Source organism: Apis cerana, linkage group LG12 (genome assembly GCF_029169275.1).
Source record: "Apis cerana isolate GH-2021 linkage group LG12, AcerK_1.0, whole genome shotgun sequence".
Classification (NCBI taxonomy): domain Eukaryota; kingdom Metazoa; phylum Arthropoda; class Insecta; order Hymenoptera; family Apidae; genus Apis; species Apis cerana.
This window is the reverse complement of record NC_083863.1, coordinates 7,608,627-7,634,750: the sequence shown is the minus strand read 5'-3', so window position 1 is coordinate 7,634,750 and position 26,124 is coordinate 7,608,627. Positions and strand designations below refer to the sequence as shown.

At 39.2% G+C, this 26,124-nt stretch overlaps 2 protein-coding genes across 2 annotated transcripts; one reads left to right on the top strand and one right to left on the bottom strand.

Annotated features, from left to right (window-relative positions):
- The first annotated feature begins 13 nt into the window (after nucleotides 1–13).
- Nucleotides 14–4,091, top strand: LOC107998968 (prostaglandin reductase 1). The gene is made up of 4 exons (XM_017058555.3): nucleotides 14–375; nucleotides 2,884–3,175; nucleotides 3,305–3,578; nucleotides 3,671–4,091. The coding sequence occupies exons 1-4, from the start codon at nucleotides 270–272 to the stop codon at nucleotides 4,010–4,012; spliced, it is 1,014 nt and encodes a 337-aa protein (XP_016914044.1). The 5' UTR covers nucleotides 14–269; the 3' UTR covers nucleotides 4,013–4,091.
- A 129-nt stretch (nucleotides 4,092–4,220) lies between these two features.
- On the bottom strand, nucleotides 4,221–24,712 carry LOC107998885 (uncharacterized). Its single transcript, XM_062082853.1, has 4 exons — nucleotides 22,977–24,712; nucleotides 18,844–19,053; nucleotides 17,545–17,825; nucleotides 4,221–5,310 (listed from the first exon to the last, which is right to left on the bottom strand). The coding sequence occupies exons 1-4, from the start codon at nucleotides 23,869–23,871 to the stop codon at nucleotides 5,068–5,070; spliced, it is 1,629 nt and encodes a 542-aa protein (XP_061938837.1). The 5' UTR covers nucleotides 23,872–24,712; the 3' UTR covers nucleotides 4,221–5,067.
- Nucleotides 24,713–26,124: the final 1,412 nt, after the last annotated feature.

Sequence of the window (26,124 nt, the reverse complement as noted above, 5' to 3'; positions counted from 1 at the left end):
CAATCGTCATTTCCTCGTATGATTTCAGTTATATTTCCAGTTCCAATTATCATAGTAGAGTAGGATTGCTGCCGGTATATTCACATATAAAAAATATTTCGTTATTAGCTGTGCATGATTTTTAACAGATTTTATCTTTTCGTAATAATGAATAATCGTATTTATTTTCAAGTGATATTCTTTTAAATCATATTGTGAATTGCATGAAATTATAAAAAATAAATTTACAAAATAATTACACTTTCTATTATTACAAATATTAAAATAAAATGATAAAAGCAAAGAAATTTATTGTGTTAAAACATTTCAATGGAAAACCAAAAAAATCAGATTTACAATTAATTGAAGAAGAATTACCTAGTCTTCAGAATGGAGGTAAAAATTTAATATTGTATCATATTAATATATTTAATATAATATAATATAATATAATATAATATAATATAATATAATATAATATATATAATATAATATATATATAAGATATTTTTAATTTAAATATTTCATAAAATAACGTATTTTTAGAAAAAATGTAAAATTTTTTAAAAGGAAAATATAATTATATTACTTATTTTTTATTTGTTGAATATTTTTAAGGTCACTTGAAGATCATTGTTAATATTATGTCATTCTTATCAATTATATTTCGATCATTAGTCTTATATACTAAAAGTATTTATTTCATGTATTATTTTATGTGTTATATAAATACACACATATAATAAATAATTTATAATTTTTTATTTTTAATATATAAATATATTTTTATTAAAAGTATTTATTACAAGTATATGTACTTATATATATATATCACTTTTGTATTTTATATTTTATATTCTTTTTATATTCTATTTATTATTATATTTTTAATTTTAGAAAATAATAAAGTTGAAATTGAAAATATTTTTTGAATGCATAAATTTTTGAGTAAATATTAACAGAGCGCAAATAGTAAAAAAAGGATAGAGATATGTTAAAAATTATGAAATCAGCGCCATCTCTAGAATGCCGCAAATGAAACATATAAAGAAAGGTCAGGAGATTGTGAGAAAAGGATAGAAATAAAATAAGAATTGACTTATAACGCCATCTCTCGAATATTAAGAAAATTTTTTTTAAATTTTATTTTTTTAAAAGTACTCACAAGATAACACTGATCTTCAATTCTTATTCTACCTTACCCTATCTTTAAAGAAATATCCTTGATACTCGAGAGATGGCGCTAATGGTCAATTCTTACTATCTCTATCTTTTTCCCACAATTTTCTGTCCTTTTTTTCTATGTTTCATTTGCGGCACTCTGAAGATGGCGTTGATATCAATATTTTTATCCTATCTCTATCTTTCTCTCATTATTTGCTCTCCTTGTCTATAATTCTTGGTGTTTAATGATTATAGTCGAAATATGAGATGTCAATAGAACCAATTTTTATTATTTTTCTTTTAAAATTATAATGCATTTTAATCTTTAATGTAAAAAATATAGATATTATAGATATTCTCTTATCGAGATATGAAAGAAAAAATACATTTTAAATTTATTGTATACTTTATCTGTGCTTTATGTTTCTATTTTTATAGAAAATAATATACTATTTTTACTTATGCATTAAAAAATATATAATTCTATTTAAATATAGCAACTTAATTTTTATACTTCGTGTGTTATTTGAGGAGAAAAATAATTACACAATATTATTTCTTTATTTAATTCTTATTTGAAATATTTTTTAATATTTCAAATAATATTCCAAAAATGCAATATAAATGCTTAGTGTATTCTTGAATTCTTCTTGAAAAATCAAGAAAACGATTAAAAATGCATTAAAAATGGCAGTTTTTCATGATAGAAGATAAATATGCAAGAAATAAATGTTTAGATTTATTTATTTAAATTATTAAAAGAAGAATATTTTAAAACTAACTAACTCTAAAAAAACAACAACATTAAGAAGAATAATAAAAAAATTAAATACAAGAACATTAAATATATGATAAATATATAAAAACCCCTTTTATATTATATTTTTCTAATACAAAGAAAAATTGGACAAAAATTTCGTTCATTCAATCTATAATTCATAAAAATTCAAGAATTTGATGATTCAGAAAATTCGACGTCATTTTTAAGAAATTATCGAAAATTCCTGGAAAAATTTCTCGATCGACTTCCTATCATATCATGTTTTTCTAATACAAAATCAAGTTTTTGGCCAAAAGTTTCGTTCGTTCGATCATTCGAAAATTTCCAAGAATTTGACATCATTTCTAAGAATTACGGAAAATTCCTAGAAAGATTTCTCGAGCGATCTCCTGTCGTATCATATTCTCCTAATACAAAATCTAGTTTTTGACCAAAAATTTTATTCGTTCAGGGAATTTCGATCTTTTTTATTAAATATTTCATTTGTTTGCATAATATTAAAAAATGTTAAATAATATTATAGGAATAATTATATCTTATAGGAATAATTATATCGAAACTTTAAATATAATGCTTTAAATATAATAATTAAAAAAAAAAAGGAAATTTTAAATTAATGTTATATTAATAACTTACAAAATTGTAATGATACAAATTTTCGAATTTATCGAAAATCTAAGATCTTACATCTGATAAATTTTATATTTGAACATATTTTAAAAAATTTGAATAAATTAAAAAAAAATGAAGAATTTTAGTGACTTTGCTTAAATTTTTACACGTAAATTTTCAAAATTTCGGATTTTAAGTACATAATAAAATTTACATTATGATTATTAAGAAAAAAAAAATAAAATAGAAAAATTGCAATTATCATTCTTTAATAAATAAAATATTTACAATATAATATATATTAAAAACATGTATAACATTTTATTTTTAATTTTGCTTACTTTTAGAATTCCTTATTCAAGCGGAATATCTTTCCGTGGATCCTTACATGCGAGTTTATATGCTAAGATATCCAGTAGGTTCAACAATGCTTGGCTCGCAAATAGGCAAAATCATTGAGTCAAAGAATTCAAACTTTCCAGTGGGGAAAAAGATTATTGCTGATGTCGGTTGGAGATCACATACAATTATAAATCCATTTCGTTGTAATGCAGAATTTGAATTCAGAAAACCAAGGCTACTTCCTGATTTACAAGACTTGCCAATGTCGTTATATTTGGGAATGTTAGGAATGCCAGGGTATTAATTATTTGAATATTGAGTTTTTTTTAAATATCTTTTCATAATCTGAATTAATATTATTTATGTTTAAATAAAATTTTTATTTTTCAAACAATTTATATATATATATATAAATTGTTATTCCAGGAATACTGCCTATTTTGGTCTTTTGGAAATTTGCAAACCAAAGAAAGGTGAAACTCTTGTTATAAGTGGAGCTGGAGGAGCTGTTGGTTCTCATGTTGGTCAAATAGGAAAAATTCTTGGACTTACTGTCGTTGGTATTGCTGGTTCAGATGAAAAATGTAAATGGCTTGTGAAAGAGCTTGGTTTTGATCATGCTATTAATTATAAAGAAGGAAATCTTGATGTTGCTTTAAGGAAAGCTATACCAAAGGGAATCGATTGCTATTTTGACAATGTAAATACAATGCGTTTCTTTAATATAATATTTAAATAATGTTTAAATTTTATTATTATTTTATTATTATTACGTATGTTGTATAACAATAGGTGGGAGGAGATATTTCTAGCATTGTTATGTATCAAATGAAATTCAATGGCCGCGTAGCTGTTTGTGGATCTATTTCTTCGTATCACGCTGATGCTTCATCGTTACCAAAAGCGACGATTCTTCAACCAACAATGGTATTTAACGAATTAAAGGTAGAAGGTTTCTTGGTCTCTCGTTGGGACAATCGTTGGAACGAAGGTATAGAAAAAAATCTTCAATGGATACGCGAAAAAAAAATTCGTTATCACGAAACCATTGTAAAGGGTTTCGATAATATGTTTGATGCATTTGTTGAAATGTTAGAAGGAAAGAATATTGGTAAAGCTATTGTTCAAGCTTGAAGAAACAAAATAAATATTGTGATTTGTTTATAAATTATTTTTATGTCTATCTACAAAATAAATATATTTTCTTTCGTATGGTAAACGTATTAAATTTTTAAATTATATAAATAATATTTTCGATTAATTTGTACATTTTTATTATATATGCAAATATAAAATTTTTATATAATTACGTATGAATTTTATTCATGAACCACAAAAGATATGAAGTAATTAGCATAGACAGTTTTATTGCAATATATTACATAGATCATAATGCATCACAATGAATAATTACATTTGGTTTTTCGATGCCCGAGAGCATGATGCTTAAAATTTAGGTACATATCTTAATAATAATCGTAACGTTACGTCTAGTACAACCTTATACGATACCTTACAGAAAATTACGCAAACTTACATCCATTTCTACTTACAATATAATACATTTCTCAGTTTAATGGAAATTCCATTGTTTTGAAAAAACATTGGGAAGAAAAATTTCAATGAACAGAAATATATATTTCAATTCAATTTGTATATTTTTCTTGGTAAATATTTTCTGTTGTGCAAATTAATTTCAAAATAATTATTAACATCATCGAAACACCATCAATGTTATACCCATCGAGAAAAGAGATTGATCGTAAAAAATAAAATTCCCTTTTTATATAAAGATCAGTTTCACCGTTTAAAAAAAGGAAACAATATCGTTATAAAGATCGTATCACGGTGAAGGATTAAAAATCATTCGATCAATTCGGAAAAATACATCAATTTTAAAATTGTACGAATATACGAATCGTTTTATCAACAATATAAAACAATCGGATATCGTAAATTTTATGATCTCGATTATAAATCATTTGGAATATCCCGTGTATCCCAAGTCTGTAATGAGAATCATTATTACTTTTCATCAAAAAGACATATTTCGATTACGATTTAGCCCCGGATATGAAACTCGAGTTCGAATTTCACCGGATTGTCCTCCTCATATAACAATCCTGAATTGCTCGGATCATGTCTCATCAAACGAACACATTCGCATCAGGATATTCGTTGGAATTTCATCACGTGACGTTGATCTCCTCGTCCTCCTCATTCTCCGTTTGTTCTTCCGGCCGCTGTGGACTCGTCAAAGGACTCACGTCGCTCAAATCCAATCGAGGCCTATCTCCATCGGCGTCGCTTAAGTCAGGATTAGGATTGTTCTTGTTTGGTAACGTCTGCTCTCGTGAACCCCCGGTTGCTAGCAGCTCCCTCTCTTTGCTGTTCCTCCACTTCATTCGCCGATTTTGGAACCAGATCTTTACCTGGACGCACACAATTCGATACGTGTTTATTTTATGTGATGTAATATAAATTAAATAATATAATCGTAAAGATACAAGATAAAGATACGATTTGACCATTCCTTTTTGGAATTAATATTAGAAACAATTAGGAATATTTTTGATTTAAAGAATATATAAAACGTAAAATACAGGATAATATAAGTAATACAGGATAAACAACTCCATTGAAATGATTCTATTTAAAATTATTAACATTAATTAGCATTTTTTAAAGTAATTTGTTTAAGTGTAAGCATTTCTTTTCTTTTCTTTTCTTTTCTTTTGTAATTCCACAAACGATCACGCACTAATTCCTGAAATTAGGAAATTGAGGGCGTTCTCACAGTTCTCTCAGTCATTTTCATCCACTATTAAAGACCATAATACATATTACCGAACGAGCCAACGTCAAACGCACATGAACTTTGAAAATTTTCCGTACCCCTACCCTTTGTATCCCTTTTCCAGCCAGTTTCGCCTCTCCTTCGTGCCACCCTTCACTTCCCCGATACCTGTGTTCCCGTTCGCCACTTTATTATAGCCTTAAGCTATAATAACGTCGAAACGTTGACCCCTCGAAATGATTTACCTAAACTACTTTTCGAATTTTTCCTTCCACCCCCCATTTTGTTCCATGGATATGATCCGTTGATTAATCCGTTCATCGCGCGGATGCACTTCATATTCCTGAACTCGAAGATTCTCTTTCGATTTTAAGAAGTAAGAAAGTGAAAAGACAAAATTTTGTTTAAGTAAGATGAGAGAATATTCGATAACGTTCCCGATTTTTCCTTAATTTGGAGGATTAAATTTTGGAATTTTTTGATTTGGTAAGAGTTTTGAAGAATCTGGTGGAGATAGATTAAAAATCGTTGAGAAATCGATCGATGCAGAGGTGTTGTTCCAGAGTTGGAGAGAGTGAAAATGATTTAATGTCGGACGGTGGCTTCGTTCAGAGACAAAAGGTAACTCATTGCGATTAATATTCGTACGATTCGTATTCGTTATTTGACGCGAATATTGTGTTTTAAAAAGGGTTTTAAACACAACTATTAACAACTTTTGAAATCTTTTCAACAACATTATCTGCGCTTGACATCAGCTGCCTCGTTATTAATACTGCTTGACCCTGTTGGTAGGAAGGGCGAGAAATTGATAAAAAAGGTTTATTATTCTTTAATATCTCGTCGAACATTTTATGGAACTTGGCGAACGTGTTGCGTGCAACTGACATGTTGAAATGTGAACGAACTTGATGCGTCAATGCATCTTTCTTCTTGTTACATACTTTTTATTGTTTTCATTTATTTCCTTCAATTTTTTATTTATTTTTTTTTGTATTTTTATTCGTCAATTTTTCTTTCTTTTTTCGTTTCTTTTTCTTTTTTTTTTAAGCATAAACGTGACTAAATTTAAATAATATATATCAGATTTAACAAAATTTACACGAAAAATCTTATCCATGTTTTCAATTTACAATTTCCAGATTGAATTTCATCAAATTTATTTAAATTCTATATAGTAACCAAGTAGAACAATTTTTCTAATCTCTTTTGAATTCGATAAATAAATTCCAAGTACGTAGGTGAGAAAATTATATGGAATTGCCAAGGGTTAATTTTACCCAAATTGTTTTCGTATTTTCATTTGGCGGGGTGTGTGCACTTGACACGATGCACGAACCCTAACGATTCGACGTGTTAATACGCGTTTTAGCAGCGGGGTAAATTCCACGTTGTATCCTCAATAGATACTGGTTCAAAATTTGGAATCAATTTTTCTCTCTCGTTTCGTCATTCGATCCAATTTTTTCGTCAAATTGAAATCAACGTTACAGATGTATTAACAGTATTTTCATCTGTTTCGATAGATAGATTTTTGAGTGATTTCAAATTATTATCTTTGACACGAAAATGCTACTGCTTATACTACTTATGATTTGGAACGAACGAATTTTTATGATAAAACTATTCTATTATGACGAACGATTTCGTGGAAATAAATATAGATAATTTGTATATAGTTCAAACTAATCGAAAGATTAATTTTTTTTATTTATTCGATATTTAAATAATTACGCGCGTAAATTTGGAATTTTTTTTAATATTTAAAAAAGGGGGTCTTATATGTTTTTATATCTCAATAATTGATATAAATTGTTCTTTATTGATTCGGTCATTTATTGCTCGATGATCGATTGAAAGGAGTACAATCTACAATTTTTGCGCGAAATTTCACAAACGTCGATCTGGCTTGACATTTTGCATAAAAATTCTGTTTAAAAATTCCACTTTTAACGCCCGATTAATTAAAATGATTTATAATTTGGTGTTTGAATCACCTTGGGATGATAGATTTCCGAAAAATATATCGTCGAGATTTTCTTTCCTCTTTTTCTTTCTTTTTTTTTTTGAAAGTGTCGAACTATCGGATAAAATAAAAACGATAGTAACGTCGGATCGTTTAAAAGGCAAAAATCCCTTGAAATCCGATGCTTTCGACGAACGAAAAAGATTATAAGAGGGTGGATTAATATCGAGCTCAAGACGTTGCTCGCTTAGGGTAGGTTGAACACTCCATCCAGGAGAATGCTTGAAAATGAAAACCAGGAGGGGATCGCTTTGCCACGCGAGTACATATTAAAAAAAAAAAAAAAAGAAAGAAAAGAAAAGAAAAGAGAAGAAAAGAGAAAAAGAAAAATCAAGTAATATCGATATTTATTCGCTGCTATTTAACTGCAGAAAAAAAAATCCTCGATAGAAATGTTAGAAGAATGATTTCAGAGAAATTCATCGATAATTTCTACGATTATCGTACAATAAGTTCTCAACGAGGGGAAATTTTGTGGAATGTATTCCAACGGAATCAAAGGATTCGTACTTTCCGGTTCCGGCCGATTCTTCTTCTTCTCCTTCTTTCCGTTTTACGTTTTGCAAGTGGCGACGGTGATTGATTGTCCCGTCAGCGGCAGACAGGTTCGGGAACTGTATAACAAAAGTAACAAAGCTGTTCTCCGTTCCTGGGTGTGAAAGACGCGCCAGGCTTTTCGTAGAACTCGAATCATTCCATTGTTCACGCTTTTCATTGCTTCTGTCCCGAATATATATATATACATATCTACACTTTTCCGCAACTTTCGATCATTTTTATAAATCCAAGATCCAATCTCTTTCTGTCAAATTTTCCCTTCGAAAATAATATTCCCCTCTCGTTCGAGGGATTAGAAAAAAAATTATACTCTAAAATTTTAGCCCAAACAAGAGTCTCGTTTTATCTCACCTTATCGAACCGTGTTATAATTGAAATTACCCATTAATGGCCATAATTGCTATTTCAATAACAAAGCTACGGATAATTCGAATATCATAATCAATGATCACTCGAACAGCCACGCTCGATGCAATAATTACTCGAATCGCTTCACCGCCCCTCGATTCAATTTCTCTCCCTCTCCATCACCACCTCTCCCTCCCCTCCCCCCTCGAATCACGTTTAATCGTTAACTTATTGGCTGGAGAGGCCACGCGTTCGCGCGCCCCTTTCACCTTTCGCCCCCTCCCCCTCCTTTCCCCAGTTCAAAATCCTTAAACACCCCCGCCTCGATTAAACGCCAACCCCCGTCCCCGATATATCCCAGCTCGGAGACCAGGAAAGAAAACACTGGATCGTCGTAAAATTTCTCTCCTCGTCCCCTTTGAGAAAGGAAAAAAAACTTCCCCTCCTCTGCTTCTAAATCATCAACCCCCCGAAACCGTCCCGAGGATCCGATAATGTAAGGCGAATATAACTCCAATCCTTTACGATTCCCATTAAAATAAAAAGAAGAAAGAGAGAGAGAGAGAGAGAGAGAGAGAAAGAAAAGAAAAGGAAAACCGGAAACGTTTCACGCGATACGCGATAAGGATCCGGATACGAAAGGATCAGGAATAACGAACGACATCCGAAACGCGTTCTATAGAGTGGGTAATCGTTAAACGATTGGCTGCAGTCAGCCTACCGGCCTCTCCTTTCCTCGACCACCCTCCTAACCCTCGCTCCTTCCCACCTCCGAGTCTTCTCCTCCATTCCCTTCTCCTCGCGGCCACGCGCGACCGCCCTTACCTCCGCCCCACCTCCGCGAGAACCACGAGGGCCACCCTCTTTATCTCCCTACGACTCGCCACCCTCTTTCGTCCTCTCTCCCGTGCATACGTATACACACACACACATATACACGAAGTACGATAGGTAGTTGGGTGCGCGGCGGTGACGCCATCTGGCGCAGTTTAATAAAAGACGATCGATTATGACGTCGGCCTCAGAACTACCCCTCAGTCATGCTCGCTCTACGATCCTCCGGCTCGCCGTCCCTCCATTCCACTCCTTCCTTCCCCTCTCCTTCCTTCGTATAATCTCCTCTCCTTTGTCTCTCCACCCCCTCGATAACCTCTCGCTACCCCCTCCCCCTGTTCTTTCCTTCTTCTTCTTCGCCCGACTTTTCTCTTTCTCTCGTTTCGCCCCAAGTGATTCTCGCCGTGCGGTGCATCTCGGGGAGAGAGAGAGAGAGGAAGGGTGCACCATCACCACCACCATCAGCACTACCACCACCACCGCCGCCGCCTCCAACCTGGTCGTGGCACGGTTCGGCGGCGGTGGGGCGAGGAGATCGAAGGGCACGGAGGCGGAGAAAAGGGGCGAGAAGCGGGCACGACTAGGGTGCCAGAGAGGGATTATTTCTTTTTTTTTCGAGGGAGAGAGGGGTGCGGTCAACGGAGGGGCGAGTGGGCGAGGGGTGGAGAAAAAAGGAGGAAAGGGAGGAAGAGGTACGGCGCAAAGCTGCGATTCTGCGGCCGAAGGGTTGGCTGATGTATGGAAAGGAAGTCGAGTCTTAATGGTGGGGAGGGATTTATCGGAGGAGCCCACGTTCCATCGGTGATGCTTTAATTGAGCACGCCGCTTATGAACGATAGTGTTAATCCGTTTATCTTTGGATCTATCAGGTTCGATTAATCCATAATCCTCGCGACGACAGTACGAAAGTATAACACAATTTTTCTTTTTTTCTCACCTTATGATGTATTATTTTAGTAAAATGTCCCATTTTTTTTCTTAATACTCCGCTCTTACGTGACAGGTTCCATCGTTGAAATAATAATTGGAAATATGCACAAATTATATAGGGAGTATCGTTAATACTCCCAATCCATCGTATTGTTAATCATTTTGTTAAATATTTGTGTGATAAAGAATCAGAGGAAAATTAATTTCTTTTTTACCAATTTCGAGAAACCCGGCACGATTTTATTAGGCACGATTCGGCAATTTTTGCGAAAGGAGGGTGCGGAAAGGAGCGAAGCGTCGATCTCGCGGCGACTTTTACTTGGAAGCACGAATCCGGAATTCGCCCGCGTGCCAATGGTATACGTGCATACTACAACTGGCTACGATTTGGCACGAATGGGAACCGATATTTCCGGGCGAAATGTCGTGGCAGCGATGCTAAACGCATTCGATCGCGACACGTGAAGATGTTTGAACGTCGATTTAAAGGATATGTGACAGGGGGGATCAAACGATCTTCCTGCTAACTTTTTTTAACATAATTTTAACATATCGGAGGAAAGGATCGTGGAAGTATAAAAATTGCTGATGATTCAAAAATCGGCAAAAAGAAAAGAAAAAGATAATAATCGATTGTAAACTTTTCAAAGAACAATACTAGATATTGTTTTTAACAATTCTTATCAACAATTCTTTATCCTGATAAAAGCAATGGAGGACCATTATACGATATTTTTCTCTCAATTTCCTCCCAACACACGGATAGAATTTCGAGTAGTCGGTGTAAGCCACCAAGATTCTACTCGATCTTCTTTCTCATCGTTCTCGAGGCATCGTTAGTTTCGTGGAAAGTGATTAAAGTTGATTCACAAAAGGATGAATCTATATGCATACCGCGATATTGTATATTCATGGTTTCTTAGTTCGTCTGACGTCTGTTGGGGGAGGGAGGGGGAGGTTGGTGGCGGTTTCTCAAAGTAAAATCCATAATGCATGAAGGTCCACGGGCTAAGCCGAACAGCTTAAAGCTGTAAGATATTGCGCGACGTTATATTCATGTTATTCTCTGTAAGAGGCGGCCTTTGTTTTTAATATCCATCCCAGACTGTACAAGGTTTAGAATAGCGACGTTACGACCAACTTCACCGACGACTCCGTTTCGGATCCTTCTTCCTTGTCGAGAAAAGGACTGAAACGTTAGAAACGTTAGAAGAAGGATCTCCCGATGATTTCTTAGAGATTCATTGAGACATCTTAACCTTTTCATCTTATTACAGATAAAAATTATATGAATTATCCTATTTTCATATTCTATTTACCTTAGATTTTGATTTCGCGAGAAGAAATTTAGAAGAAAGTCTATATTTGTTTATCTATAATTTATAAAATAGTGATAAAATAGAAGAGGAAAGATTCCGTATCGAGCGATGGACAAGCGATGAAACAAACAAGATCGTGTTTTCCAATCGGGATAGAAGATCGACTATCGAGTAAATAATAAAATGATGAAATCCTCCGTCACCAGGGAACAGCGGCCGATTGTTCTAGGGAAAGGTTGGTCAAAGTAAACCCGATCCAAAAGAAGGACGGCCCTAATGGGTACAAATTGATTTGACCGACGGAATTCAGGAAACTCGATATTCGGGTGAAATGCAACCCTAATGGTCGATCTATCTAACAGTGTCAGTGTCGGTTTCATGGGAAAGACAAAGCTGTTCCTCTTTTGCCCGCGGATCCATCCGAGTACTAAGATGTAAATACGCGAGGGTACCACGACACGCGCTCAATCTTATCTTTTTATAAAATAAAAATTCAATAAGCGGTTATACGTCCCTTTTAATCAGATTTAAAATTAAAGCCTCCTCCTTCTCGCTGGAAGACTAAATAGGGCTGTCAGTAACACCGAATGCGAGCCATTCTTCGCGCGACCTTTATAATTCGCTAAATCTTCAAGACATTTCGATCATCGAAGGTCCCTTATTTTCGAGATAAAGAAATGAAAAAGATGGAAGGAAGATGGAGGGTGCGTTTTAATTTAGCATTCTCCACTCGATCTCACGAAGAGGCATCACCGTTCTGATATCTTTATAATTAACACGATATCGTCCCCTATTCTCCTTATCACAATTATTTGATATCTATGATGAAAAAAAACAATAACATGAAAAAAGTTCCAATAAAAATTTCAAACACATTGGATAATTTATATTCAATTAAATATATAACTTTGAATAAAAGAAATCTATATAATCCCGAAGAATCGTCGTCAAAGATCGAATAATTTGTTAAAAAAAAAAAAGAGAAAGAAGAAACAAAAATATATTTATAGAAAGTGTAAAATACAGATGAACAAGGCAAGTGTTTTTTTTTTAACTACATTATAACAAGTTGGGATTAAAAATTATTCTTTACGAATTAACATCAGGCACGTGACTCTGGCAGGTTTGAAGGTTTGCGAAGAGGAAGAAGAGCGTCGTGGTGCCGTCGGTTTTGATTATTAAAAAGATAACAAGCCCCGCGGTTCCTCTCTTTACCTTTTCCTGCGCTTCCGCCTGTCCGACGGAAACGTCTTAAGCACAAAAGTGGTTCGATGCTCTTAATTCCGGTTAATTTAAGGTCGACGCGTTGATGATGAATCCCGCCCAAGGGCGATACGAACGGTTTTGACATGGGCTACGCCTCCGATCTTCCTCCTCCGTGATAGGATTTGAAACTTTTTTTCTCTTATTTTATTCATCGCGCCACGATGAATCTGACAAACTTCTCCCGATTTTATACTCCCGAGCGTAAAAATTCGACGTGAAAAGTATGGGGTGATATTTACCTTCGACAAGTTGAACATTTTTTTTTTTTTTTTGATTCGATCAATCGGAATTTTCAAAGAATACGAATTTCAAAATGTTCCAAGGAATTGAGGAAGGGGAAGATATATCGAGAATCTTTATATAACGATTAACTTTTATCTTTTTCGTCAAAATATATATCCTTAAAAAAATATATATTCACTGCGAAAAAGGAACGGTTAATTAAGATTGACGGGATATATATGAAAATGTGAGAAGGGAAGGGGGATGGGTAACTTCTTAAGTATTTAATTTTTCTTTTATTTATATATATATATAAAAAGACTTGGATGGACGTTTTCTTCTCGTTAAAGAAATCAAGAGGAACAAAGACGAAGGAGGGTGTACGGAGAAGGGTGAGCTCGCTCACCATCACTAATTACTTTAGTCATCCCCCTTTAACCCTCGACGTCCCTCTTAGACCCACCCTCGTCATAAACTGTAGTGAAGACTCGAACCTGAGCGAAACGACGGCACCTTGCCTTCTCTTCTCTCCTGTCCCGAACCCTTCTTCACCCCCTCGCCTTTTCTCAAAGTACGGGCCACCCCTTGGAAAAGCTTTATTATTATCATCCACCCGTACACCGCAAGTCTTTAATTAAATCTCACGAAAGATTCATAAAACCGGTATGATTACAAATACGATAAAGGACGAAACTTAATAGGAAAAGATTTCTCCATTGAACGGAATTTTTATATGATTTTTTTTTTTTTTAAAGAACCATTTTCTCATTTTTTCGTTATATATTTATTTAAGCAGAAATTTGATAGAAACTGATCTCTATATATGATCTTTAAAAGTTTCTTTTATTTATTTATTTTTTTTCGTCTTGTATTTTACTATTGTATTTGATGCCATTACATCGCATAATTTATTAATAATGATTGTTAATTCCTTTATATCATTAGAAGAAATATTTGATAGAAAGTTAATGGAATTTTGGATTTAATTAATAAATTAGATCGAAAAATCATCTCGGAAGTTATTGGAGGAGATTCGGCATCTGGTGCTCGCAGCTGAACATTATTAAGAGAAACAGAAAAGAGGAACTCCGGAGGGAAGAGAAAGCCATCATCGGACAATAATCGCTTTTATGGGTGTTCGTGTGGTGAACCGTGATATTAGATAGCAGCCAAGTGCGCAGGCCATGCTCCTCAAATCGCACAACACTCAACATACCCTCCAACAACTTCGAAATTGTTCTTTCCTTTCCTTTTTGTCCCGTTCTCTACGTGACGATACAAACATTAACGGTTCATCGTTCCAAAAAATAAAATTGTTACGTTCAATATCGCAAAGAGAGAAAGAGATCTTTCTCTGATCCTCGACAATTTTTAAGGTCCACAATTCCCTTTTTAATCGAAGAATCAAGGATCAAGAATTGGAAGTAAAAATGATTGAATTGAAAAAAAAAATCAATTACCACACCTTATCTTTCGAAATCGTATCGCAATTTCACGCTAAGAAAAAATCGTGATATTTTAAGATCAGAGATTGATTAAAAATAATATAAATTGGAGCAAAACAAATATCGAGCAATCTTTCTTCATCGTACGATATTATTATCAAATATTCTGCTGATCAATGAACTTCCAATCCCTATAACCATTTTATTACGACAGCTCGTGAAATCTCGATCGAAAATGCGGCAGCCTTTAATCGTAAAAGAAGAAGAAGAAGAAGAAGGGTTTCTTATATATATCTCAACGTTGATATTATCAATTGTTCCACCACCGATCGGACCGGAGGGAGAAGAAGAGGAGGAAGAAGAAGATGAAGGAAGGGAGACAAACTCTTTGCATTATTCGGATTCGCAAGAACCGCCAATTTACTTCAACTCCAAAGTACCGGTTGGTTCTTACACATATATGTATAAGTATTTCTCCGTATATATATATACATATATATATATATACACAGATATCCATGCACATGTATGCGTGGTCCTTAGATTTTCTCGTAAAACCACAGCCAGAGTGGGCTTCAACCAATGGCAGTGAAGGCATGGCGCTCGAGGTGTGAATTATACATGAGAATATATCCTTCCGTGCCCTTTCCTCTCCTTCTGTATATCCTCTTTCTCCTCTATTCCTAACCTCATCTCCCTCTACTCGACCCTTCCCTAACCAATGGTTATCTCTTACCCTTATTTGCGCCTCATCTACATACGATCCTATACTCGTACTTATGCAAAATGTATCGTTCCAGTTACGAACACGATGAGAAGAGAATAAGAAAAAAAAAAAAAGAAAAAAGAACCGAGCATCGTTTGATGCAAGACAGATCATATCTTTTTCTTTTCATCACCCGATCGAGCGAAACGAGTTTGAATAGAGAAGTTTAATTAGAAGCGATCGATCAGAGAATTCTCTTGATTCGTCTTCTATCCTCTTAAACGCTCTCATTATGTCGCGTTACGATTAAATAGATTCGAGATAAAAGACGCACAGTTCTCGAAATCCAACATCATTTTATCCAGTTTAAAATGGATACATACACGTATCGTTTTAAATGAAAGGGGAAAATTTTCTCACGGAATTTTGATCCCGACTTTAGAGAACTATTGGCAATGAAACTTTCGAATATCGAGATTTATTATCGGTATAATGATTCTTGCGTCTACTCTCGACTGTGACAACTTTCGAGAGTTTTACTTTTACTTTTACATCAGTGAACATCGTTCAAACGACAAATAATTTGAGGGCGGAGAGGGGAACGGCTATTGGCGGCCAGGAAACGAAACTAACGAGAACACGCATCCCAGTGTATCAGAGCGGAAACTACGCTCATGAAATCAAATGAAACTAACTTACAGTGCCGTTTTCTGGGCATCGTTTAGTTTCATTAACGTCGCCGCAGCAGAACCGGCCTGCTAGAGACGGCGACGACGAGAGTCGATGTGTGCGCCACACGAGTGCACCTCGTGTGGGGGTGTACGTGTGCAGCTAATGAACTGGCATCGCCCGATTAACCCCAAACCGGGGCTATTATATGGTTCTAACACCATGTGCACTTACGCCACGGCTCTTTCTCTCCTCTGTATACACGGAAGATGATATCTCGCGTGATCACCTCCATGATCGTCCATGATCCGACTAAAACGTGAAAATGAGAAGATGATTCTTCATTTTTCGTGTATACTTTATTGTTCTCGATTGCGTTCGAACTTGATGCTACTTTGGACGATAATCGTTTGAGAAAATTTTGCACTTGAATCTCGTTGATCACTTTCGCGTGGTCGATTCGAGAACGTTATTTGGATTTTTAAAAGGAAACGGCGATGATACGAATGGTTTGTTGGAATTTCTTTCTTATTTAGAAAATCATGTTGCGCAGAACTAATTTCCTTTATTTTATCTGATCTGTTTTATCTGATCGAATCGCTGTTTTCGTTTATTTGATATCCTGTCCCGTTTCTAAAGGTATCAGAATTTATGGAAGCTTATTCGGCGAAGTTTTCAGAATTGATGTATTCAGCGTATGAGAGTTTGTTCGGCGAAATCTGAGCATTAGTCTCTATCAATTCGGTGAATGGAGTTGTTGAAGGGAGAGAGCAATTCCGTCGGTGAATTAAATTCTCCGTTGGAAACAGAGGGTTTCGTACTTCGTTAAAGCGACGATTAGTGCTCTAATAAGGTCATTAAGCGCCATACATTCCGGGCTAACCTTCCTTCCTCGTGCGGATTAATTTCTTAATTATGCGTTTCTCTATTAATCCCAAGAATCCCATCGTTCGTCACTATACGTTTACTATAAATACGTAAATAACCATTGTCGAATCTCCTGATAACAAAGCGTGATAAATTGAATAACTTTCGATCCTGTCCATTCCAAAATATCAGAATTTAAATCGATCGGTCAATTATCTTAAAAAATTTGCCCAATTCAAAAAATATAATTTTGAACGAGAGTTTCTATTTCCGTTAATTACTGTGTAATTTATACGAATAAATTAGCCTTCTAATAACGTGTAATTGTTCATCGTGGAAACGATCGATAAATAAGTGTTCGCCTCGATAGTTGGATCAGTAAATTAGTACGCTATTAAGATCATTAAACGCGGTATTAAGCATCACGTTGCCCATTCATGCGGCTGCGAAGGCAACCGCTTGATCATGACAAGCCTGTGCACATTATAATACACGCAAGTTTACCTGAATATATGATAATGGCATATTTGATCCCATTATCTCGTAATCGTTATTATTTATTTACAAAATGATCTGCTTCTTTTCTCTCTTTCTTTTCTCTCTCTCTCTCTTTCTCTAATTACTCGATCGTTCGATTACCAATCGCTAAAATTAAAATTACTTTTACATTTTTCCTTACCTGGGAATCCTTAAGACCGAGTTTCTCAGCCAGCTTCTTACGATCCGGCTTGCTGATGTATTTTTGTATTTGAAACCTCTTCTCAAGCCCGCGCCTCTGAAGATCCGAGAAAACCGCCCTTCTCATCATTCCTCGACGTGGTTTTCCACGGGCGTTCGTCGCCCATGGAAATACCAGGCCAGTGCTGGCAAAATCGCCCAGACCCCCTTGAATCGCACCTGGGAACGCTGTCCCACCACCTGGGGCACCCGGATGATGAGCTCCAGTTCCGGAACCGGCAACTACCGATCATACACAATTCACAATTCGAGCGATGGCTCTGATAAGACTGTTAAATTTATCCCTAATCGTTGGAGAATTGAAACACACAGGATATATAACTCGGATCCTATACTATATCGTATATTTGGGGTAAAAAGTATTCGATCGATAAAACGAAATGATAATTTTTTGGAAGAAAAAAATTTTGGGATAAAAAAAGGAAAAGAAATACTCTCTTCCTCCTTCTTCCTTCTCTGGGCAATCGTTGTTCATCGAGGAACTGGGAAAAATATCTATAGGAAAAATTGATTGGTCGAAACATCAAAGCTTTTCGGACCCCGATAATAATTGAATCAAAGTCATCTAATAACGAACGGGCAATTGAATCTCCAGATCGTATCTGTACAATATTGCCAAGCTGAGCATGACAGTATTATCTGCGCCGATGATATTTGCACGCACTTGTTGCATGCGTGCATTTTGCTTGTGGCGGTGCATGTACATAATATGGTAGTGCTTTCACTGCACTTCATATGCACTCCATGTCCCATACGAGCCTACCTATAACAAGATATTCGATAAACCCGTGCCCGTGCACGTGCCCGCGTTTATACGCTTTGGCGCCATGTGCGGAAGTTTCGGTTTTAAATGTTCATCGAGATTGTGTTTCCGCTTCGCGTCCAGCTTGTTTATTAACTTTTCCTCCAGAACCAACGAGGATATATATATATATATATATATTTTCTATTTTTGTTATTTTTACGAACAAATTTACAACAAACATTCTCCCTCGTTTATTTCATCTTTTGCTTTTTCTTTTCCTCAGTGAACATTTGCAACGGATTAATTATGGATTTAATTACGGAGAATAATAATTATTCGCACTTCTTTCTTTGGATTTAGGACATTTAATGTTAATTTGATCGAAAATTGGAGGAAATTATTAGATGATTAAAGAAACGGAAATGAGAAGAAGAAGAAGATGATGATGATGAGAGGGATCTTTTTATATAAGGGCAAATTGAGAGAAATATTTACCTGTCAGGTATGGTCCTCTGTAGAATAATTGTTGCAACGTGTGATGAGCATTGGGCGGTAGATGACGTTGGGGAGGTTGATGACTCGGCCTGTGATAAGGATGATAAGCCGCGGGTCTGGCGATTGGTTTCGCGATATTGTAACTCGCGGAATTTTGCAAATTCTGCAGGAACGCCGGTATCGCTTCCGGTGGGAGTCCTTGAAAATTCTCTGCACAGACAAACGAAAACTTGTGTTTTCACAAATGAAATTGTCAATTTGTTGAAAAATGTGCGATCAATAAAGATTAAACGTTAGAAATCGATTTCAATGCTGTTTAATTGGAAGCGTTACGCGTGGAAGCAAAAGCGTATTTTTCACGGCCGAATACCCCGTGAAACGCCCAAGGTTCAGGATCTTCGCACGACGGAATGCTCAAGTCGTTGTATTCCTTGCGATGCATAATTCGAGCTGACACCCCCGACTAAAACCCTCCTCAACAGCTCCAGGCGAAGCCCAACCTCTTGTTGACGCACGCTTCAACACCTTCGGTATAAATACTCGAATATCTGGTACGTGAGAATATATCCCTTGGATATATTTAATCCTCCCTCGATAGATCTTTACGAAACAACGAAAATTTCCGGAAAATTATTAACAAAAATTCATTTTGAATCAACGTCCATCTGATGGAAAAAGAAAAAAGAAGAAGAAGAAGAAGAAGAAGAATGGTCCATTAAAAAATAAACAAGTAGTTTTTTAAACCACAAAGTGTCCAAAAAAAAAGGGAGAAGATATACAATCATTCAATATCAATCATTCAATTCTGGTTATTCCAAGAGGGTTCGACGTATTTGTAACATATTTTCTTTTTTTTTTTTTCAGTCGCCACGCCCAATTTAACCAAGAGAAGAAAGAAAACAAGAGAGGAGAGAAGAGGAGAAGGCGACGTGTTTGAAAATAATAAAATAATGGAGGCGCACACGGTACGTTTTTCACGGCGACCAAGAAGCCAGGAATCGAACGGAGAAAGAGAGGCTTGCCTTGCGTTCCGGCCAGACAATGGTTTAACAATGGCCCATACACCACGTCCTATTGTGCCGGCGTACCCCATAAAATACTCATCGCCTTTTATCGTTGTTTTCCTATCCGGCCAATAAGAGGAGCCCGCCTGCCAGGATCGCAAGCCCTGGCCAACTAATAACGGCTTAACCTCCAACGGAAACATTGAATGGGAATCGTTTTTTAAGCTGCTCCACCTCCTTCGAATTACACCCTTCGCGAATCCTATCCCTCCCTCTCTCTCTCTCTCTCTCTCTCTCCCTTTCGATTCACCCTCTTCTTCTTGGTTTCACGAGACCGTTCGAATCGAGAAGATTAAACCTCGAAACCCTGTGATCGAGGATGGAACAGTTCGCGTTGTGTTGTTACAGTTGTGCTATTTTTTTTTCCTTCCTCCTCCTTTTTTCCTCTCCTCTCTCCCTCTCTCTCTCTTCTTCCCTTTAATGCCCGGGCTTAAAGATCCTCCCTTGGTTTCTACTACCCCAAACTCGATCCACCCCGCGACCGAGGTACAACATATCGGTGGTTATTCTTTGGGATTAGGGCGTTTGATGCATTATTAAGTAGACACCGATGCAGGTTCCCCGAATGGGAGGGAAACGGACGATTTACGAGGAGGAGAAAAACGATGTTTTCCTTGGCGTATGGTTAGCGGGCCACTGACGTTCCATGCCGGCTTATTACGTCTGATGTGCTAACTCGATCGAGAGTTTTCGAACGTGACAGCTACGAACGTGACGTCTCTCCCTCTCCCCTCCCCGTTACCTGATCCAATTTAAAAACGGAGTTCCGTGGACACGTGTAAAATTCATGTTTCTCTGGTGTAAGATAGGAAAAGTAAGATAGAAGAATTACTCAACGTATTCGAAAATCCACGATATTATATCGCGTCTCCTAGCAGCGCAGCATCATTTCGAAAGTGGGGTGGAAAAAAGAGAAAAACGGATAAGAACGGAAAATAAATAAAAACGAGGTACACGCATTTCGCCATCCATCTACACGAGTCTCCCGGTCATGTCACGCTCGATATCGAAAAATATCAATAATAGCGACAAACAACAACGAGAGCCAGGCGGCAACTGAGGAGTGAGGAGCGAGGTGGTGGTGGAAGAGGAGGAGGAATGAAAGCGTGGCACCCCCCCGGAAGAGAGACGGAGATCCGTACGCGTCGGGCGAGCGAGCACCGGGACAGAGAAAGACAGGGAGCGTGGAGCGTGAAAGAGTGCGAGGACCTGGTAAATCGCACAACGATTGGCGAAAATGCTATTCGAAATTTAACGTCGCTCTCCCGTCAAACGCCCATCCACTCCAGACCGTGCGAGAGCCCCCTCCCCTCCGCCCTCACCCCTTTCCAACCCTATAAACTGCACGTTGCCACGGCATTCGTTCGCGTCCCGTCGATGAATTTCGAGTTTGTTGCCAATCACTTTTTCGCGCAATTATTTCACAACATTTCGACATGACGTACAAACCGAGCGGACCGAACGATAGTACCCTACCACCGCTCGTGGAAAGGGGGGAGGAGGAGGGGGAGGAGGAGGAAGAGGAGATGGGTGGTCGAAAGTGGGTGGTATACGGTTGTTTGGGATGAGTTGCATCGGGGGTGAGGGGGGGGGGGACAGCTCATGGACGCTGGAGGGTCTATCGGAGGCGATGGATCCACGCGGGAGGGAGGGGAAGGGATGTAACACATGCACGTGGCACGGTCAATGCATCCGCTATCCGACAAATGCATGAAACTCTCCCCCTCCCCTCCGCTATTTCGAGCGCACCAAATTTCCCCGACTATTCTTCTCTATCTCGCCAACGTTACCTTCTCCTCCTCCTCTTCCTCCTCCTCTTCTACCAGGCGCATGCATGCAATCCGCCAATGTTAAATGCAACATTTGCCTCTCCATCTATCTACATTCGTCCAACCTCCTCCTCCTCCCCTCCTGATGAACCATCCCTCGGTTCCTCTCTTTCCGTCTCGTTCCCACTTCTTGCCTTCCTACCTGATTCTATCTCGCTCCCGTGCCCCTCTCCCCTCCCCCTCCTCGTTTATGTATTTATCGTATGTGCATGAACTTTATCGACTCGTGTCAATCACTCGTTAGTGGTAGGGAAGGATGCAGGGAGGGAGGGAGGGTGGGAGGGAGGGAGGGAAAAAAGAACGACGGGGGAGAGATGCAAGAGATCGTACGGTTGATGTACACTGAAGTGGTTCGAAATACCACCGTGTCGTGTTTTTTTCGTTCCCTTTCTTTTCTTTCTTTCTTTTTTTTTTTCTCGTGAAAAAACGAATTTCGAATTGTTTCCACCCGATGATCGAGAGAGAGAGAGAGAGAGAATATATCGTGAAAGAAAGAATCGTCGAACGTGATTCTACAGAGTTTCACTCCGAAGAAACGTATTCACACCCGTATATATATGATATATAATAGTTTTCACGGTACGATTGCGTCACCATTCGGTAATAGATCGGCCAATTTCGAGACGACGTCGCCGGAATTACTGTGAATAAGGAAACGCGATAAGAGGCACGGTAATACATCATTTGATCCTGCCGCTTGTCTAATATTATAGGCACCAATCGTAAGGGCTTAATATTGGGGTGAAGGTAAGTGGCGGACCAGCTGACGTCCTGCTCCACCCTGCACGCACGCTGCGTCTCGTCTTGAGGGTGTGCGGATGAGATTTAGGGACCGACGACAGAAATCTGCCGGCGACACTGATTTGTGGTGAGCTTTGTTTCAACACTCTAAACGCTTAGGGACGACGCTAAGATTCTTCCGACACTTTCTCGATCAATCCGAAATCTATCCCCCTAAACTTAATCCTTTCGACTGAAACGATAACTTTGCAAAATTTAATCAAAGATCGTCGTCGATGAACGCGAACGAAAATTGGAATTCGAACGAAATTTCCGATAAGAATGGTCGGAGATACATTAAAACGAAATCCCTCTAAACGTTTACTCGCGAAAGATTTGTTCTATCGAGCTCTTATTTTCGAATTACTAGAATCGCGATGACCGATGACCAGAAAGCGAACGAAAACTAAAAACCTTAAACCTAGAACAGGAGCCACTAGCCTCGAGTTAGAACAATTACCCGAATGCGGTCGCCTGTCATGATTGCCGCCTAGTATAGCGTTGACGCTGAACTTGAGCTGCGGCTTCTCCTTCTCCTGGATGGTCCTGCATGCGGGTCCTAAGCACTGCTCGTCCCCGCAGGAACAGGCGGTGGTCGTTCTCTCGCCTATCCTGTCGACCACACGCTCGACCGCCACCTCTCTCTCCCCTTGAATCGTCATCTCGTCGGACGTGTGCATGACGTTTCTGCATCCAAGGTCGTACCGCCTGTCCGCCTGCAACGCCGTCACGCGTTCGCCACCTAGGATCCCGCCATCGTCCTTTTCCCTCTCGGCTTGGAGGCCACCGTCCATCTCGATACCGATCTGATCCTCGTCCACGTTCGAGTTGCACGAGTCGACGGCGGAGCTCGATCGGTTCTCGATCCTCTCGTTGCAGAGCCTCTCCATCGCGCACAGCCGATCCACGATTACGTGGCCGTCGATCCTCTCGTTGTCCACGTCCACGTACGCGATCTGGCCCCTCTCCATCCCCTCCTTGTCCCGGATCATGTGCATCCGATCGTTTTGCCGATCGACCATCCTCCCCGACGATCCTCTCTGCTGATGCTGCTGCTCCCTCACGCCGCACTCGATCATCGGGTTCCCTCTGTCCGTGCCACGTGCGCTGGATCGTTGATCCAGCTGATCCTGACTCGCGCTCGAGGGAGACAATTTCTCCCTCGAGTGCCTCGAGTTCGCCTCGCATTCGCGCTCCCGTTGTCTCGCTACCAGGCTGGCCGCCCAGTTCAAGGTCAGGCTGGTCAGATCGGCGCCGGGCGCCGCCTTGCTCTGGAGCAAGTTCTCCATTAAAAAGGGCGAGGTCATTGCACTTTGTTGCAGATTCTTCAGCATCGCCGCTGACGAAGGAAACATATCACGGCCTCCCTTGGCTTTTCCACCCTTCCTGCCCTCCCCTTTCCCCCGAACTCGATCACCCTCGATCTGCGCGCCTTCTCGTCCTCTCGTTCCTTCTTCCCTTCCAGGGAACTCACTCGGAATTCTATGTGGCAACTTTTAACCCGTTCCTCGCGTTTCGCGACGTTCGTCGAGTATACGTCGAGTCGATCCTCGTATCGCGGATATCGTACATCGAAAACGATCGCGTGTATTCCTACCGTTTCACGAGATACTTATCGTACAATTTCATCGCACAAAAAGTGTCCACGAGCCCTTTTCACCGATCTTTCCCTTCTTTCCGAAACAACGGACTGCAAACCAACCGAGATAATTTTCACGATCTTTCAGAATCGGCGTTACACATTTCACGATGGAACGCAACGAGACGAAGGGAAGAGGGAAAAGACGGAAACGGCGAAACTTCACTTCGCCCCGATCCATCGGCACGATCTTTCCATGGTCCTCCTCGCCTCCAGGGATCGGTCCCCCGTCTCGATCGACGCACGAGATCACCTCATGGATCTTCTCACTCGGGAAAATCACAATGCGGACGAAACGGAGCGTGACACCACCTCGGTCATCTCGGTCGGGATATATCGCGCAAGGATGCGTAACGTGTAAGCGCGCGGAGCGACTGTCACGGAGGTGATTATATCCCGTGGTGGTGGCGGAACGTGCGATTTCGGCAGCGGAATGTCAACTGGCGTGCATGCGAGCGCAGGGAGCCGACACCGAAAGAGGGATAGAGAGAGAAGGGTGGTAGAGTACTCGGGGAGAGAGCGTGGCAGCGCAACGTGAGAGCGTGCAACCCTCGAATGAAAGCCGACAAAGGCATATAGCTACCTCTCTTGCCCCCTCCCCGTGCGCCGCCGTGATTCTCGAAACAGCCCCCTTTAACGTATACGCGGCGGTGGCTTACGTGTACGCACACACAGGCAGAGGGTGGAGGGAGGAAGGAGTGTGTTACTCTGTACCCTTGGTCGCCCATTCCCTCCCCCCTCCCTCCTCGACACCGCGTTCCACCCCTTGGAAGGAAAAGCCGGCGTGCACACACGCGCGCGCGCACACACACACACTCGCCCCTCCTCCTTCCCTCTTAGGTGAGATAATACAGACTATAAGCCGAGCAATTCGGGGTTTGGCTCGCTCGGTAATGCCGTAATAAAATCATACTCCCATCAAACGGCGCTGCGCGCACCCCCCTCGTTTAAAGGTAACAGGAAGGAAGGGGGAGGGAGAGGGAGAGAGAGTAAGGGGAGGGAAGGACGGAGGCCGAGACGAAGGAACGGAGCGCAAGGAGGAAGGAAGGAAGGGCACACGTAGCCGAGCCACGTAGTGGGTAAGGGGGTGGCTCGCCAAGTGGCAAGGGTGGAAAAAAGCAAGGGAGACTCGCATTCCTTTGGTCCTAACGATTGGATTTTATTTGACGAAGCAGACCAACGGTCCGTCCAATCGCCTGCTTCGAGGGTAGTCCGTAGCCACGCCTATTCACCCCTCTGAATACGCGTCTTCTATTTCTCTCTCTCTCTCTCCTCTCCCTTTCCCTCTCTCCCTCTGCCTGCCTTTCTCCCTCCCTCTTTCTTTCGCCCTCTGTTCTTACTCCCTCTTGCTCGCTCTCGCCCTCTCTGCCCGTCCTTCTTCTTCTCGCCTCTCCTCTCCCCCCTCCCCTTCATACACGCGCATAACACACACACACACGTACATGCATACTTTTGTTACGTCCTTTTCGCTCTTATATATTCGTTCGGTTTAGTCGGCAGGGGTTGCAGAGCGGTTCTCTCTACACCCTTATCAACATTATTATCTCTCACCACTATCAACGCTGCTCTCGGGTATGTGTGTGTGTGTGTGTGTCGTTTCATCGGTGTGGTTAGGTACCTTGCCGGCCGTCTATTGCCGGGTAACACACTGCCGCACACGTGCACACGTGCGCGCCTGTATTCTCGTACGTGTCGGACGAGATCGTTTCGCGCAATGTGATTTTCTTGTAAGTATATAATTATATAGCGGCGACCCGTTCCCTACCATTCCCTCTCCCCGTTGCTTTAAACCGTTATCGTTAACGATTATCATCGGCCGTGTGATAATAACGATTATAGTAATCGCGATAATAATAACAATAATAATAACAATAATGGTATTAATAATAATAATCAGAGTTCCGAGTTGGCAATCGTCCACGATCGATCTGACCGACCCTTGCCCGTTAACACGGGTTCCCTTCCTTGC